The 18,242-nt window shown below is 36.0% G+C and overlaps 1 protein-coding gene across 1 annotated transcript in view; it reads left to right on the plus strand.

The window, feature by feature from the left end:
• LOC143254917 (uncharacterized) overlaps positions 1-18,242 on the plus strand; it is a 133,400-nt gene that overhangs the window by 101,819 nt on the left and 13,339 nt on the right. Inside the window, exons 8-14 of the mRNA XM_076509827.1 lie at positions 5,689-6,029; positions 6,875-7,128; positions 7,977-8,066; positions 8,389-8,595; positions 10,517-10,942; positions 12,183-15,383; positions 17,755-17,832. Coding sequence (XP_076365942.1) covers positions 5,689-6,029; positions 6,875-7,128; positions 7,977-8,066; positions 8,389-8,595; positions 10,517-10,942; positions 12,183-15,383; positions 17,755-17,832 — 4,597 coding nt within the window. The remainder of the gene's footprint in view (positions 1-5,688; positions 6,030-6,874; positions 7,129-7,976; positions 8,067-8,388; positions 8,596-10,516; positions 10,943-12,182; positions 15,384-17,754; positions 17,833-18,242) is intronic.

An 18,242-nucleotide genomic window follows, 5' to 3' on the forward strand; every position in this document is an offset into this window, starting at 1 on the left:
CGTCCCAGAGTCAGAGATTTTTGCTGGTCTCTCCACTCAAGGAGTTTCTGCAGTGAGGCGCATCTCCACTTGCAAAGATGGAGTTACACTGCCAACAAATATCCTTGTTTTGACATTTACATCATCACATGCACCTGCCACCATGAAGGCAGGTTATCTAATTTGCAGGGTACGGCCATACATTCCAAACCCTCTCCGATGTTTCCAATGTGAGAGGTTCGGCCAATCAAAGACACCATGTCCTGGTTCCCTGACATGTGCTCGTTGTGGTGGCAAGGACCATGATGCCTATGAATGTGACATGGACCCACATTGCGTCAACTGCAATGGTACTCACCCTTCCTACTTTCGTTCTTGCCCAAAATGGTTGGAGGAAAAAGAGGTGCAGCGTTTGGAAACGACTCATAACATTAGTTATCCTGAGGCTCGGAAATTGCTGCCCGCCACTCCATTTCGAACATATGCTGCTGCACTTTGTTCCACAACTACAGTGGGAGTGCAGACAGATCTCTCTGTGCCTCCAAGAGAATCTTTTTCAAAACAAATGAAAAGCTTTTTGACCTCCATGGTTACAAAGGTTGATGAATCAACTTCCACACCCATCTCTGTTCCTCCCATACATTCCAACAAACTTCAAGATCCACATCCTTCAGTTTCAAATGCAGGCATTTCTTCTGATACATCTTTTTTCCCACCACAAGAGGCAAAACAATCATTCATTTGCATCCTCAGTCACTGGAATCCCCTTCCAATAACAAAGATCTGCCCAATCGATTCAGGGCAGGATCCATGGAGGTTGATAGACCTCCTCCAACTAAGGACAGTAAGGAAAAAAGACGTGGTTGTAAACAGAAGGGTTCTCCAGCCACTTTATCTACCTGTCATTAAAATTGGCCACCTTGATACAATGGAACTGTCGAGGTTTACGTTCTAATCTGGATGATATCAAAACACTGATTGCTTCCTACCATCCTGAATGTCTTTCCTTACAAGAAACATTTCTAAAACCTGCTGATACAGTCACCATTCGGCAGTTTTCTCTGTACAGAAATTACAGGCTGTGTGATGGACAAGAACATGGAGGGGTGGCACTATTGGTTGATCAGCATGTGCCCACCCTGTCTTTGTCACTCAACACACCCTTGGAGGCCGTAGCCATCCATGTTTCCTTGGGTAATACCATCACTGTTTGTTCTCTCTACCTGTCCCCTGGAGAGATATATGATCAATCAGACCTTGATGCTCTCGTTGAACAGTTGCCATCTCCCTTTCTACTCCTGGGGGACTTTAATGGACATCATCCCCTCTGGGGAAGTGCTATTATTGATCGGAGGGGTCGCTCTGTAGAGAGTATGCTCTCTGATCACAACCTTTCTCTTTTCAATGCTGGTTCTTCCACTTATTTTCATGCATCTAGTCAGTCCTTTACTGCTATTGATCTCTTAGTTTGCTCCCCTTCATTATTCTCCCATTTTTCATGGAGGGTTGACATTAATCCACTAGGCAATGATTTCCTATACTTTTGGGAGAGACTGGCCGTGGTCGATGCCACCCTACCCGCATGCCCCGGTGGAAGCTGGATCAGGCAGACTGGTCCACTTTCATTGCTCTCGCAGAACTTGATCCTGTCATTGTGAATCAGCCATCAATAGACGACTGTGTGGCAGCGGTAACTGGCTGTATTATACAAGCAGCTTTTCAGTGTATTCCTAAAACCTCGACATGTTTTCCACGATATCCTCGTCCGTGGTGGAATTCTGCTTGCCACTTAACACGGAAGGCTCAAAAACTGGCCTGGGATACTTTTCGTAGATATCCCACACTTTTGAACCATGTCGCTTTCCAACGGGCCCGAGCACATACTAGGTGGGTAAGACGTCAAAGCCAGAAGAAATCTTGGATTAAGTTCACAACTAGCATATCTTCTACCACCAGTTCCAAAGTCATATGGGACAGGATTAGAAAGGTTAGTGGGCACTACAATTCTGTCCCTCTCTCGATCTTACTCTCTGATGGCCAGGAGGTGGCTGATGTCTGGAGCATCACTGATACTCTAGGTGAAAGCTTTTGCTGGGTATCTAGCACTTCTGCTTGTTCCTCCACCTTCTTGGCCATCAAGACTCGGGCAGAGCATTCACCTCTTTCCTTTCGAACTGACTGTCTCTTTGACTATAATTGTCCCTTTACACTGGTGGAACTGAAAATAGCCCTTCATTGGTCTGGCAGTACATCTGTTGGACCTGATGATGTACACTATGACATGCTCCACTATCTATCTTCTGCTTCTCTTGATGTCCTTCTAATTGTCTTTAACCAGATCTGGCAGGAGAATGTTTTTCCTGATGCTTGGCACCAGGCTATTATTTTACCTTTCTCTAAGCCAGGGGAAAGATCCCAAGATTCCTTCAAACTACCATCCAATTGCTTTGACGAGCTGTCTCTGTAAGACATTAGAAAGGATGGTTAATGCTCGTCTTGTTTGGTTCCTTGAATCAAACAACCTCTTCTCGCCCACCCAGTGTGGGCTCCAATGACAGCACTCCACCACAGACCACCTAATTCGACTTGAAACATCAATCAGAGAAGCCTTTCTCAAACACCAACATCTTGTGTCAATATTCTTTGACATTGAGAAGGCTTATGACACAACATGAAGGTATGGCGATTTGCAAGACCTCCATACATATGGGTTATGTGGCCATTTACCCATGTTTATTAAAAAATTTTTAATGGACAGGAGATTCCAAGTTTGTGTGGGTTCGACACTTTCCCGTTCTTTTGTACAGGAACTTGGAGTTCCCCAGGGCTGTGTTTTGAGTGTCACACTTTTCAGTATAAAGATAAATGCCATCACTGAACAACTCCCTCTCACTGTTGCAAATGGGCTGTATGTCAATGACTTTCACATCTCGTGTAAGTCGTTGAACATGAGATATATTGAGCAGCAACTACAAACTGCCCTCAATCGTGTACTGAAATGGACTATGGAGAACAGCTTTAATATTTCTCTCTCTAAAACCATTTGCATGCACTTTTGCTGCCAATGGGGTATTCACCCTGATCCTGAACTTCATATCGGTGAAGTTTCCTGCCAGTTGTCCCTGAGATCAAGTTCTTGGGGCTTATCTTTGATTGTAAGCTGACCTTTATACCACACTTAAAGCAGCTACGGGTCAAATGCACAAGAGCACTGAACATCCTCCGTGTCCTCTCTACTGCCAGTTGGGGAGAAGATCGATGTTCTATGTTAAAGGTATATCGTGCTCTTATTCGATCAAAACTCGACTATGGATCAATGATCTATGGCTCTGCCAGACCCTCGGCCTTAAAGATGCTGGACCCCATTCATCACCAAGGACTTCGACTCTGCACTGGGGCTTTCTGCACCTCTCCAGTTCAAAGCTTATACATTGAATCTCATGAACCTTCTCTGCACCTTCGCTATTTGCAACTATCTTTACTATATTCTTTGAAACTTTGTTCCTTACCAGAGCATCCCACCTGGGGATGTGTTTTCCTTCCTCAGTGGGCCGTACTTTTTGGGAACAGACGATTTCCCATTGCTCCTTTTGGCCTTTGCATCCAGGTGCAATTGGATGAATTGGGTCTGTCCTTAGATAACATTGCAGAATCCACAGGTCAGCCCATTCCACCATGGCTTATTACAGCCCCCAAATGTGACCTTTCTTTCAGTCATCTGAAAAAAGCAGATACTCCAGATTGGAAGTACCGTCTTTTATTTAATGAACATCTTTCAAACAGTCATTCCGTTCCAATTTATACAGATGGTTCCAAATCAGGTAATTCAGTGGGCTCTGCCATGGTTTGCTGCAGTTCGGTGGTTGCGTGCAGAATCCCTCTACAACTTCTGTGTTCACTGCTGAACTGTACGCCATATCTCTTGCCCTGGATCATATTGAAGCTGAGCAGTACTCCAACTGCACTATTCATACTGACTTGCTTAGTTCTCTACTGGCCCTGGAATCGCTACACATTGTCTCACACCCTGTTCTTGCTGATATTCAAAACCGACTGGCCCATTTCTCTTTAACTGCTACTTCTATCCAGTTTTTCTGGATACCAGGCCATGTTGGTATTTGAGGGAATGAGCTTGCAGACACAGCAGTTAAATCTATCTGCTCCGGCACTATCATCACTGTGCCTATTCCGTACATGGACTGTGGTCCTGTATTCAAGGCTCGGCTCCGTGCCAGCTGGCAGTCCACTTGGAGTGAGCAACGTGACAACAAGCTTTTTTCAAATAAAACCCTATATTGGGCTTTGGCCATCTAGCTTCTGTAAGGTTCGGAAGGAGGAAGTTGTTCTGACTAGACTACGCATTAGTCACAGTTTTTAACTCATCATTTTCTTTTATCTGGAACTGATGCACCAGTGTGTAGTTTGTGTAACACTCAAATCACTGTTAGCCACATTTTACTTTCTTGTCATCATTACAACTCTCAATGACGGCACTATTTTAAACATATTTTTTCCCCAGGGTTTATCTGTAACATTGGACAGTGTTATTGATGATGGTAACACTGTCCACCCTGATAAAGTGTTTAGTTTTTTAATGGCCATTAATCTTTTTAATCTCATTTAAGTGTTGGATATTTATTCATTACACCTTTTTAATTGTGTTTCCCTTTTCAAAGTTTCAATCTCTCTAGTTCAATTTGAAATTGGAAAATGGCCAGAACATTAAATAACTCCACACCAGGACTGGAAGGGCCAACTTCAGGTGACTAATGCTGCTGTTTGAACTATCCATTTGAACTACCCATTAGTCGTCCTGGCAAATTGTTATTCCAATTTTGCTGCATGTCTTTTAAACTTTTATTACTTTACCCTTTGATAATGGCTGCTATGACACATAACCCGGAACCAGGACTGGAAAGGCCAACTTCAGGTGACTGACGGTGGTTCTTGTACTTACCTGTTAGTCTTCCTGGTGGGTTATGATCATTACCAGTATGCTAGAGAAAGTACTTTACAACTTTTACTCTGCTTTTTCTCTTAACATTGTAAACTAGGTGTCTATATTGGTTTTATGCTTTTTCTGTTTTTCAATGATGTTTTGTTTTACCTTCATTTCCTTTTCTGTATTTTACTACATTTAATTTGTTTTTACCTTTTTACCGGATGTTTGGTGCAGATAGCCTAGCTGCTTTGTGCCATAAAACACTAAATCAATCAATCAATAATGTACATCTAGTCATCTCTACATAACAAATCAAAGAACAAGGACTTAATGAGCACATCTGTTTTTATCATGTAGAAAAGACAAGAAATATTCAGGTATTATAATTCTTTAAACTTGTTACTGATAGGTCAGTAAGTGTTTACATTTTATAATTGAAATGATATGTCATCCTCTGCAAAAACAGTATTTATTTTCTTAAACTGAGACACTCAGCTTTGTTGTTATAAAAAAATTGTGTGATTTTTTTTTTCTTCAAAATTTGGTTTTGATCAGTTTTAATGAATTAACCCTCTGTTTGGGACTTGTGTGACTCTACCTACCACCCCATGTTAAAAAGATTTGTCAGTTTTTGTGGTGGGTCATTCAGAATGTTGTGTACAAAATGCTTGCATCATGTTATGTCAACTGCAGTTGAAGGTTATGTGAAAACAGAAAAATTGTATTGTTCAATACAGAGTGATGGTTAATCTGCTGTTTACACTTAGGGTTAAGGCTGAAGACAATACAGAACAGATTAAGGGTCGCAGTAGACGTTACTTAAAAAGAGATGGGCGTAACGCCAGAAGCCTGCGGATTCGTTCAGATGGCGTTGCAAAGATGATGCCTTCTCAAGTTAACAGAGAAATAGAGAAGAAGAGGAACCAATCTCTTGCCACTCTGGACTTACAGTCTGAGAAAAGTGCTTTGGAACAGCAAAACTATTGTAGTAACCCAGTTTATTACTTGACATCTGATGTTCAAAAATTGATAGATGAAAAGTCTCCTGAAAGCCCCCATTTAGAACTACCACCACCGCTACATCGGCGTCGCCATACTAGTGAAAGAGGTAAATATATTTGGTGTTTATCTGAAGCAATCTGTAATGATATTTTGGAGATATTTTATAATTGCTTGATCAATTATAAAACAAATTAATCAATTCATTGAATTGTTTTATTTTAAAAATTTCACCATTACACTTGTTTTTTTCAACTATGAAGTTATTTTGAATCACCTTTTGTCATTATTTCCAGCAGCCTAGCATGACCAGTTTGTTAGGATGCTTAAATGGTAATCTGAGGGTTACAGTTTCGAATTTCCATCACACTAAAGATGCTCATTCTTTCAGCTGTGAGGGCATTATATAAGTGACAGTCAACCCCACTATTCGTTGATAAAAGAATAGTCCAAGAGTTGAAAGTGGGTGATGATGACTAACTGCCTTTCTTCTAGTGTTATACTACTAAATTAGGGACAGCAAGCACAGATAACCTTTTTGTAGCTTTGTGAGAAATTCAGAAAACAAACAAATAAATTATTTCCAACACATTGCCACTTCGATTAGACAGAACAGGTTGACATTATTTCACAAGTTCCACAGAGCTGAAAGATTGAGAAACTGAGGTTTTTCAACTAAATAATTGCTTGATTTTAACTTTACTGAGTTTAGAATAAAAACTTAAGAAACCTCTGTGTAATCAAGACCACTTATTTGGATCATCTCAAAATTAAATGAAAGTTATACTGTTGGTAAATATGAGGTACATTGGTACACAACCTTGGAATAAAATGGCTAAGCCCCACATTTCTTCAAGTAATAGTTATCCATGTGGGTGGATATTTGAAGTGCCAGTTATCAGAAAAATTCTGATTGGTTGAGAGTTCATAACAACTTGTTTTTTCATGCAACAGGATTGGCTAATCAGGGACTGCTGCTTGATGATAATTCTCATGAAAAACCCCAACGTGACAGAGGTCACAACCTTCAGCGCTCAGCATCAGGGACTAACTTTTCTAGCTCAAAATGGAGAAATCTGGGAAATGGTCATCGTGACACGACTTTATTGTCACTCCAAGATATTGGCAGCAAGACTGTAATGCCACTGAAACCACATAATGTAGAAAATAATGGTGGACCTAAGTTTTTGGAAGATAAAAATACACAGGTAAAACTTGATTGATGTTTTGGATAGTCTGTGTGTAATAAACTAATTTTTAGAGTATTGAGTTTACATTTTCTCAATTTGTGTGGTACAATGTATTTTTAATTATATGGAGGGTTATTGTACAGTATTAGGATGGCTTATACAGGGGGTTACTGTACAAAATAAGGATGGCTTGTACATGGGTTTACTGTATAATATAAGGATGGCTTGCATCTTCTTTGTCAGTTTGGTTCCTTCTCTTTTTTTGATAACATTAAGTTTTAGTCCCCTGGTTGGTCAATGGTAAGTCTCTGGGCATACAACACAAAAATCAGGGGTTTGGTTCCCTACAGTAATCAGAGTGCAGATAGCACAATGTGTAAGTTTTCATTAAGAGAACACCATCACCATTATGTTTTATAAGAAGGGTGAGCTTTAAAGTGCTCAAGTTAGAAGGTTTTCTACTTGTGTCATAGATTAACACAAATTACATTTTATATATTTAATATCTTCATTACTTACCCAGATGATTACATTATTTTATTATATTTGCAATGATAATTTTGCTCATCCATACTCATTGTATTTTGTTTCCCCATATAACATTGTCCTTGCATTTTAAATATTCTTTGGTAACTAAATTATAGTATTGCTTATCTATTTATATCATTTACCACATCACAATATTTTCCTGCAATAACTACTTAGTGGTTTACATTACTCTCACCCCAGAGTTAAATTGTTTATCCCAGTAATAAGATTATTTTGGCATTTCCAACATACATCATTAATCTAATAAAAATTATTTTGGTGATTATTTAATTGCATATGCAATCAAATATTCCTTTTTTTGAAATATTTATTTACAGCTGCGTGGTGATCCTGATGGATGTGGGTTGGATCCATGGTCTTTATGCTCTCCTGTGGGTGGATTAGCTCAGTCTGAGTTCACACTGGTAGTAAGAGGAATATTTAATTTCCAATTGAAATTTAATATATATATATTGGAGGAAAATCAGATTGTATTATTTTTGTTTTTTAAATCGGTAATTACACGATACAAAAATTATTGTGATCTCACAATTCGATGTTGTGGAAGGACATAAAATTTATGTTTGTATTTTAAATATTTAAAATTTGACATATTGCAGGGCTGTTATCTCCTAAATATAACATTGGCTGAAAAGCCTGACTAATAAAAAAAACACAGTTTTAGCATAATTACAGTTGAAGTAGCAATGTAAAGGATGTTGGTTAAAGTTCATTTCAACTTGTCCCCAGGACCTGTTTCTCAAAAAAGGCTGGTTATTGAGACAGGGCCACAATGATTGGTACAAACACTGGTTTGTTCTTCGCAACTCTTCTCTGACGTTCTATCGAGATCCAAATGCTGAAGAATCTAACATTATGGATGGTGTTTTAGATTTACAGTTGGTGAAAGGGGTAGAGGAATTAGAAACAGACAAGAATTATGCATTTTTTATTACAGTAAGTTGGTAATATTCATTTTATACTAATATGAATTTCAGCCATCATGTTTCTTTTAAATGACCTATCTAATCATGCTGAGGGTGCATTTTTAGCAGGTTCAATCAAAAAAACTTACCTAGAAATTTTTTTAGCCTAACTAACTTTACTGTTATTGTATTGGTCTAATTATGAAGTGATCTTGAATATAAGGTAACCACCATTTTCAGAAACTATGGAAAAGAAGAAAAACTGAATGTCATATTGTCCTTTTTTTAAGGCCACAAAATGCCTTTTTTTACAGAATGTGCATTAAGGAGTTCAGTCTTTTGTTTCCATCAATGCTTCATATTATTACTTACAACAAAGCCTCTAGCAGCAATATAATTGTTTGTTTTTGTGCCTCATGCACTGTAGTAATTTTAATATTTGCATCATAACTCCATCATAACCCTTTGTTACTTTGACACTTTTTTGTTCCCTGTCTTTCAGTGTGGTCACTCATTCTTGTTCAAGGATCAATCACTAAAATAAAAGACAACAGTTATTATAAAATTTAAAACAAGTAGAGTCAAAACTATAAAGCAACAGCAAAATCAATTTGGTGGATTAATTGCAGGGATTAGTGATTACCTTGAGATCACATCAAGATGCAAACTGGACATTCAAAAATGTGGAAGTCTAAAAGTATGGGGAAGGGGCCTGTGGTTGGCCACTATTAAAAGGTGGCTATGAACTTTACTGACTAATTATTAATTGAAAAACATCTCTTTATAATCTGGGCCAATGTGGTAATTCATCTCTTTATAATCTAGGCCAGTATGGTAATTCATCTCTTTATAATCCAGGCCAGTATGGTAATTGCAGCCTGAAAATGCCTGTTTTTAATTATTTATAAAAGTTGCCATTTCAAAATATACCAAGTCTTGTATAGAAATTGTATACCACTGAGAGACCATTATTATTACTGAAGTGTATTTTAATACTCTCTCTAAAGATGATACTGAGTTGTATGATATTGATATTCTTAATTGTTTTATAAATTTGATTATTACAAACAGCTTTAAAATGAATGATATATTTGAAAATCTTATAATTAATCAAACTATGGTATTTTTGTGATAGAATCTCTTTGCTAGGCCTTAGCTTCCATTTAAAAATGTTATTAATACATATACATATTGTAACATATTCTGTTACTGGGTAGGCTTTCTGTTAAATTACTTGGTAGAAATATTGCCAGATTCGGTCCACATATTGACAAGCTAATTTATTTCTTCAGTAACATTTACTCTCACAAGTTGTAAGCTTAATACAATAATAATATTTAACAAAAATGTCCTCTACTGATAATAGATGCTGACTCACTAGCTGGTTAATTTACATAATTACTAAGTTTTACTGACTTTTTTTACTTTATCTTTTTTCAGTCAACATCTACTCAATTCCTCCACACTGAATTCTTAATCACTGGACTGCCTCTTACTAATAATTAATGTACTCATGTCTCTGTATTAGCTAGTTTCTAAACACTTGACCTTATCTTGAACTTTCTAAGACTTCTAGCACTAGTTTTGCAAAGTTACTTGATCTTAATCGCACCATCTAGCTAACATTTAAATTAAAGCATTAAAAATATAGCTTACAACATTATTTTATGGTAATTTTAGCAAATATTGTGAACAATGCTTTTTATTAAATAAACTAATAAGGAGAATGTTAGATTATTATAATGAGAAAAGCAAAATGAAAATTATCACTTAATACCATTCTAACATAGCAACATAATTTTCTTGTGGTATAGTTTTATCCGTTTATTGCTATAGACTTTTGACAATAAGACGTACGTGTTTGCTGCCATCACTGCTGGCATTCGAAATAACTGGATCCAGGCAATCCGCCATGCTGCTGAAAATTGGGATACACTGGATTTGAAAAAAAGAATTACATAGAAGAAAATAATGCTTCCTCAAAAGAGAAGCTTGAAGGATCTGGAGTAATTAGTCCTGTGTGTGTTGATGAACCAGTCAAGCTAGTCGATGTCTCTTCCAGTGATGACCCCTCAGAATATTTTTCTATTGTTGATGAAGAGGAAGGAACTGAACATCCAGCTTCTCCAAGAACATTACCTCCATCTCCACCACTTAACAGAACTGCTATTTCAAGAGTCAAAGAAAAGGCTCGGTCTCGTTCTTCGTCAAATTCCAGAATCGGTCGGCAGCTGCGTTCTCCTGGATCAGCAGACAACGAGCAGTTTCTGGTCACTGCCGAAATTGAACAGCAGAGTGACGGTGGCCTAAGTGATCGATCCAGCTCAAGTGTGCAGGGAGGAGATATGTTTTACTGGGAGAGAAGAACTTCACACAAGGTGAGGTTATACCATAAGAAAGAGAGTTACCATAGAAGAAACAGGCATTAAATAATGTTTGTTATAATCAAGTATAAACATAAGATATTTCTGTTAATAGTCAAAATTAATTTTTCAGTCAGTGGTCCAAAATAGTTCATAATGTTTCTGTACTATAAATGTTACATTTACTGTAATATGCATAAGTAAAATGACAGTATTATTTTTTGTTTTATCAAATGCTTTAACCTCTGCGACTGTAATCATCTCCATCAAAATTACAGTACTGTTACATGAAGGACCACTTTGACAACTTGAACATTCTCAACTTTCAGTTGTTTTCTTTAATGACCAAAAATCAAATACTACAGAATTTAGTTCTGGTTCTCAAATTTGTTGCATGGAATAAATAAAACCACATGTTATTCTTGTTGTGTTTCATTTATATCAGTCAGTTCAGCCCATTAATAATTCCTTTTTTTAATAAGTGTTGTAATTCTAGGATTGTTAAATTGCAAAAAACTGTAACTCAATTATCAGAAACTCTGATGCCATCTCATTTTTTTAACATCAATTCCACAGACAGTTTTGACCTCTAAAGCTATCATCCATTAGTGGGTAACACAGAGGTGTTAATAAAGTTATATATATGAAAGTTGTTGTCTGTTTGATAAAATTTTCCATTAATAACTCAATTCAAATTTTGAAGTAGATCTTATGAAGTTGTAACACTGTTTAAAAAAGATACAAAATAATTACATAACTCTGACAAGTAAAAATCCATACAACACTAGAGGGGCACTTCATAGAGGATGTTCCTCAATCACACAACGTTGATCATATTTGGTCCTCAAAAAGTACAAGAATGTACCTGTATGTCCATTGTTATTAATGGACATGGACCATATTTTGCAAAACAATGAGAAACAATATTTTTCAAATATTCACCAAGTTTGATCAAAATCCAGTCAATTTTGTATGAGTTATAGGACAAAAATAATGTGAAAAAGCTGTCCCCATGTTAACAGATAGGATTTGTTTGTGTGTATGTGTTATCTTGATCTTTGACCGTCCAAAACTAATGACTTATAAGTCCAGCCATGGTCCAACTTTATTCGATTGTTTTTGAGAAATCTTGCTAACGAACCCACACACACAGATGAAAACATAACTTATTTTTGTTTTAGATATTAGTTTAGTGAAGAATGTTTCCAAAAAATTTATTACAATATTCTGGATAACATTTATTCTTTCATTACAGCAACGAATGATTAAACTTCTGGAAAATAGAAAGAAAGCCATATCCACCAAAATTTCTTCAATTTCTCAAAAAAGTCTTTCTCCTGTCAGCTCGTCAAAGAATGAAGAAATGTTACCCGAAAAAGATAAGATTGCAAAGTTAACCGATAGTAATGGAGCATTGTTGGAAGAACAGTGCAAGTATTTAGAAGAACCAAAATTTGAAGAGCAGAATAGCAAGGGACAGAAGATAGTTAGAGGAATTTCCAAATATGTTTCTGAGAAAAGCAGCAGCAAAGAGAAACAGAAAGATCAAAAACAAAGTGGAAGTGGAGAAAATCTATACAAATCAAAATATGAGTTTCTGAAAGTGAAATACAAAAAAGACCGAGCAGAATGGGAAGAAAAACTGTCTAAAGAAAAAACTTCCAATCCTTCCAGACCAGGAAAGGCTGAAGACTTACAGGATGCTCTTAAAAATTGTAAAGATCAGTTATGGAGTGTCAAGTGTAAGCTTGAAAAATCCCCTGAAAGGAAGGGAGATACTCTTGTTTCATGGAGAGAGGTTTATAAGCTTTGTGAGGATGTAGAAAAGCTACTTGGTTCTAGTGAAAGGAGATCAAAGAAGGATAATGAGGTCTCTAAATTAAAGAATTCAATAGCTGAACTGCAAAAAACGTGTGACGGAAGACAGAATGAACTTGAGGCCTTAAAAAATGAATTTAACAATCGTAAGATTGATGTAACAAAGTTAGAGGAGAAACTAAAAAGAACACTTGCTGAATTAGAAAAGTCCAGGGATGATAAAACAAACCTGCAAGGTCAAGTAAGGCAACTGGAGGCAGTTTTAAGAAGCTCTTTACATGATTCTGATGGAATGGCCAATAAACAGCAAGATTCTCTTTTGTTACTGGAGAATTCGGAGCTGAAAACAAAATTATTAACAGTAACTGAAGTAACAAAGAGCCTTAAAAGGAGATTAGAAGAAGCTCACCAAAGTTATGATGATCTAGAAATTAACTGTTATAAGCTACAACAAGATATGAAGAAGGTACATGACACCCATTTCTCTCAATTGGCTCTCATGACTGCCCGTGTTGATGATTTAACTCTAAAACTCACAGAATCTGAGAGGAACTTTCGACAGACAAAGCAGAAACTCACAAGAAGTGAATCCAGGCAGGAGAGACGTAAAAGTTCTCTTCGTGGTAAAGAAGGGTTGAATTTAACCAAAGAATTTGAATTTAAATTGGGAGATCTAGAGCAAAAGATAGAATCTATTGAACATTCTTTGAAAAAATCACAACAGAGCAAAGAAGGAAATGAAGTCCTTTCAACTCAGGTACAAACACAAGAGAGTAAACTGGGATCTGAAAGCTCATCAGCTGAATCCCATGGTTTCCTAGTTCGACTCAGTAATTTAGATACAAAAGTAAAAAATGTGTACAGTATAGCAAAACCTTTAGATCAAGGAAGTGATAACTTGGAAAAACCAAAAATTTGTTTACAGATTAAAAATGACAGTGAAGAAAGTGGTCCAGAAGAGTGGAGTACATTGTCTTTAGCTAACAGTGTCACTGACCTTAATGATTTGGTAGCAGAAAGTGTTAACGAACAACCCAAAACTTTATCAGAATGTGTAATTTCTCTGTCTGACAAAATTCGATCCTTGGGTGTTTGGTTTAAAAATATCTTATATCTCATTCATCAGCAAGAAGATAGTTTGAATGGAAGTGTTAATGCTGAATTAAAGCATCTTGTAGATGCTGTTGAGTGTTTGTCATGTGGAGCTGTTGAAAATCTTCGAGACCAGGATAAGGGAATGTTACTAGAAATAGTGTATCAATTAACTCTTCTTCAGGAAGCAGTGAAAGCTGTTGATAGGCTTGCCAACTTTGATACTTCTGAAAGGAAAGATATTGTTGAAGAAATTGGCAGAATACATCATTGGCTATCCACTTTGGAGAGACAGCTCTCCTCATCTCCTGAAGTTATATCTGTCTGTGGTGGTTGCACAGCTGTAGGAAAAACACTGTGTGTCTTCCTTCAAGATTTTGTTCCACTCACAGGCATGAGTATATCACAGAAGGATACCAATTCTGTGATCAGCATCGAACAACTTGACTCTGAATTAATGACTCAGCTACAGAACCTAGAAGACCGGTGGAAATGCATTGGCAAAATCTTGAACAAGACAAGAGTTGATGACTTAGCAGCCCTGCTTTCTTGTGTGAGTGACAATTGTATCAGTGACACACACTCAACAAGGCATGATTGGCAATCAGTCACTGATTCATCACTTACAGAAATGATCGTTAATGAAGAAATAGTTTTAGCAGAGCTATGTACCATTATCACAGGGACCTGTCTCAGAATTCGAAAAGCATTAGTCCACCAACGAAAGCAAAAGCTCAGCATACTGTGTGGTGATCAAGAAGCATTTGAGCTGTGGTGCACTTTGATAGAACAGTGTGTACAGCAAGAACTGGATCTGGCTAAATCTGAACTGCGAGCTGGTATAACAGAACTTGCTTCATTACATCAACTAGATTTGGAGTGTTGTCTTAACCAGGAAGTTCTGACAAAGGCAGCTGAGCTGGCAAGTGTTGTAACTGTCATTGGTACTTTTCAAGGAGTTCTTACTTACTTGAGGAACAAAGCAGAACATATTACAAGCTGTAGAGAGATTAAGTGTAATGTTCAAGGTAGTTCAGCTTTGTATGATGAACAGTGGATGGCTAAAGTGCAGGCTTGCATCTATGAGCAAGCAAAACAAATGGTTTTTGGTGCATTTTGTGTCTTACCGTGGAATGGTAGTAAATGTGTACATGAAGCAATTGAGAACAGTTCAGAAAACATTGCCAAACAAAGTGTCTCAAATCTGGTGAGTTTGCAGCAGCAGTTACAGGAAAAGCTGGCAGAAGAGAGGTTTCAATTTCAGTTAGAGCTTACAACCTTACAGAAGAGATTACAGCAACAAGTGAAAGAGGAATGTTCTAAATGTGCAGAACTTAGACAAGATGTTTACCAGTTGCAGGTCCAACTAAATCAACACCAAGACTCATCACAAAAAAGCAATGTGTGTAATCAGTGTGAAGAATTGCAAAATAATCTTTGTGAGTTGGAGAAAAAGCATGCAGAGGAGATGCAAGACCTTAAGTCTGAATGTGACTGTAAAATAGAAATTATAAGGCAGGACATGCAAGAATTGTTAGAGCAACAAGTAAGTGTCTTCTTCGAAACAATAAAAGGTTTGTAACGATGTGCTCTTTATCCATTCATATTGAAAAAATCTGAAGCATATTTAGATTAACAAATTACGAAAGTGATTTTTATCCTCTATTCAGTTGAAATTTTTACATAATAGAATTGTAATTTAAAATTAAATGTTGTTTGAAACCAGTTTCATACTGTAGACTTGAAGACTGATTAAGTTTACAATGTAACAGAATTTTTAAACACAGTTTCCTAGTTTTCAGCAATATCAATTTGATATTTTGTTATGAACATTCTTATAAAGACTGTTTTAATAAAAAAGAAACAGCTAGAAAGGCTTAAGACACTTGTACTTATTATCATTTTTCTATAGAATTCTTTGCAAAGAAGAGTTTTTAATCCACCAACCCCTACTTATCATTGCAACAAATTGAAAAACACAACAAAGACAGAATACAGCCAAACCTTTCTTTTAAAAGCAATAAGTCTCTATAAATGTATTTTGAGACTTTTCTTCCAATTTAACTTATGAACATTGTATTAGATATTTGCTGTCTTTATAGTTAAAGCAAAGTTCAGATTAAACAGGGCTGGACACAGCCTAGTGGCTAGTTTGACAGGCTATAGATTAAAAAAGGTCCAAGGTTTAAGACGTGATTTTAGCGAAAGTGATTCATACTCTCAGGTGTGGGCATGTTATAAAAGTGACAGTCAATCCCATTGTTTAGTTCAAGGAACCAGACAAAGCCCTAGTGGCAGCAGTTACAGTTGATTGGCCACTGTATAGTCAGTAGTACAGAATTAGGGACCTGAATCCTAGGAATCTCTGACCTGGCCATTTAGCCCGCCTTACAAAGATTGAAAATTCCTATTCCAGATAAAGTAGTAGTCTTTGTTTTTTTTGTGACACCAAAATGAAAATAGTTTTTAAAATATTGAGTGGATTTCTTCTTTTTTTTTGTGAAAAATTACAAGCTAAAAAAAATCTGTTAAAACCTGCTTTTCAATGATAAATAGGTAAATCAGTTGCATCTGAATGTCTTTGAACATTTTTTGTTTACTATATTACTCCAAAATATGATTATTACTAACTCAGAAACTTTGATACAACTGTCATTTTATTTTAAGAGAGCAATCAATAATGATTTTTTCTAAAATATGAGACAAACTCAATGAAACAACCAAGGGAATTCAGAAAACATTCTTTAATTCTATGTGTAGTGAATTTTGTATGTTGTGCTCTCTTTCAACATTAACATTATGTTAAATAGAAAATATCTCAGGTTACCTTCATTAGGTCATTGAAATAAACATTATGATTAAAAGATAAAGACCTGTGTATGTGGTAGTTTTATTTGTTTTTTTAATTTTTTCAAAGTTATGCAAGGACTATTTATCCTAGCTGTCCCTACTTTTCTACTCATAAAATTGAGAGATGGCTAGTCACCACCACCCACTTTAAACTCTTTTACCAATGAAAAGTAGGATTGATTGTCACATAAACCCCGTGGCTGAAAGAACAAGTGTTTTGTGACAGGATTTGAACTTGCAACTAATAGATTGCAAGTCGAGTGACCTAACCATAAGTGTCAAAATCTATTTGTTTCTATTACTAAAGCTTAGATTATAACCTTATTTTTATTTTAATATTGTTTTTAGATAATAAAACAAACATTTTTAGATGTGTTTGTTTAATTTTTCAAAGACATTTAATGTTAGGACTGTAATAAGATTATATATATTCACTAGAGCATCAGTATAGAATTTATATTAAAAATATTAAACCAACAGTTTAAAAATAATAATTTTCTATTAAACTTTTATCTTTTAAATTTTGGTAGAAGTTATTATATAATTGTTGTGTAATTAACTTTAAATTTTCATATTTGTGTTTGAGATATTTGCCTTTTTTATATCTCTCACAAACTTAAACTCATAAAACATAAATTGTAATGGATATTATCAAAACAGAAAATATCTTATGTTTTAATGTTTGGCAGAAGAAAAAATTCACTGATACAAAATAAGGAATTTTTAATTGTCCCCTAACTAAATGTCATAAGGCTATCCTATCAACCTTTAACAAAATGTCATAAGACTGCTCTATCAGCCTCCAACAAAATTTCTTAGGGCTGAAGTCTCAATTAAAGGATGGACAGTAACAACACTTGCAGAATACGTCATTTTCTGCAAAGTTAGGAAATCTGATTTCTCTAATAGTTAAAAAAGTATCTGCAACATTATTTTTACACTAATTTTAATTTCTTACATAAAATATAGCATTTTAAATTGTATGCAATGAAAGTAGAAAAGATACATGAAAAGAAAGTTATTTTGAATTTTTATGTGAAAGATTTTTCTTTCTTTTAACAACATAGGATAAACAGCACAGCGAAGAAATCAGTCAACTTCAGAATGAGCTTCAACTTTCTCAGAAGCACTTGAAACACCTTGAGGTATTTTACATAACACTTGATGATTATCAGGCCTAAAGCATTAACATACTACTTGATAATCATTAGGCCTAAAGTGTTAACATGCTACTTGACAATCATTAGGCCTAAAGAGTTAACATGCTACTTGACAATCATTAGGCCTAAAGAGTTAACATACTACTTGATGATCATTAGGCCTAAAGTATTAACATGCCACTTGATTATCAACAGACTTAATATTTATGATAATAATTTATATTGTAGAAGTTTTCTTAGTGCAAGACGAAACATTGGGTTGTCAGCATTCTATCCACCAAGGGGAATTGAATTGTGAAATTTAGTGTAGTAAATCTGTAAACTTATAACTGACCCACTGGGGGACAACTGCAGGATTTTTTTTTCTCTCTCTCTTTAAAATTTATATTAATCTT

This window comes from Tachypleus tridentatus, chromosome 7 (assembly GCF_004210375.1).
Source record: "Tachypleus tridentatus isolate NWPU-2018 chromosome 7, ASM421037v1, whole genome shotgun sequence".
In the NCBI taxonomy this organism is placed as follows: domain Eukaryota; kingdom Metazoa; phylum Arthropoda; class Merostomata; order Xiphosura; family Limulidae; genus Tachypleus; species Tachypleus tridentatus.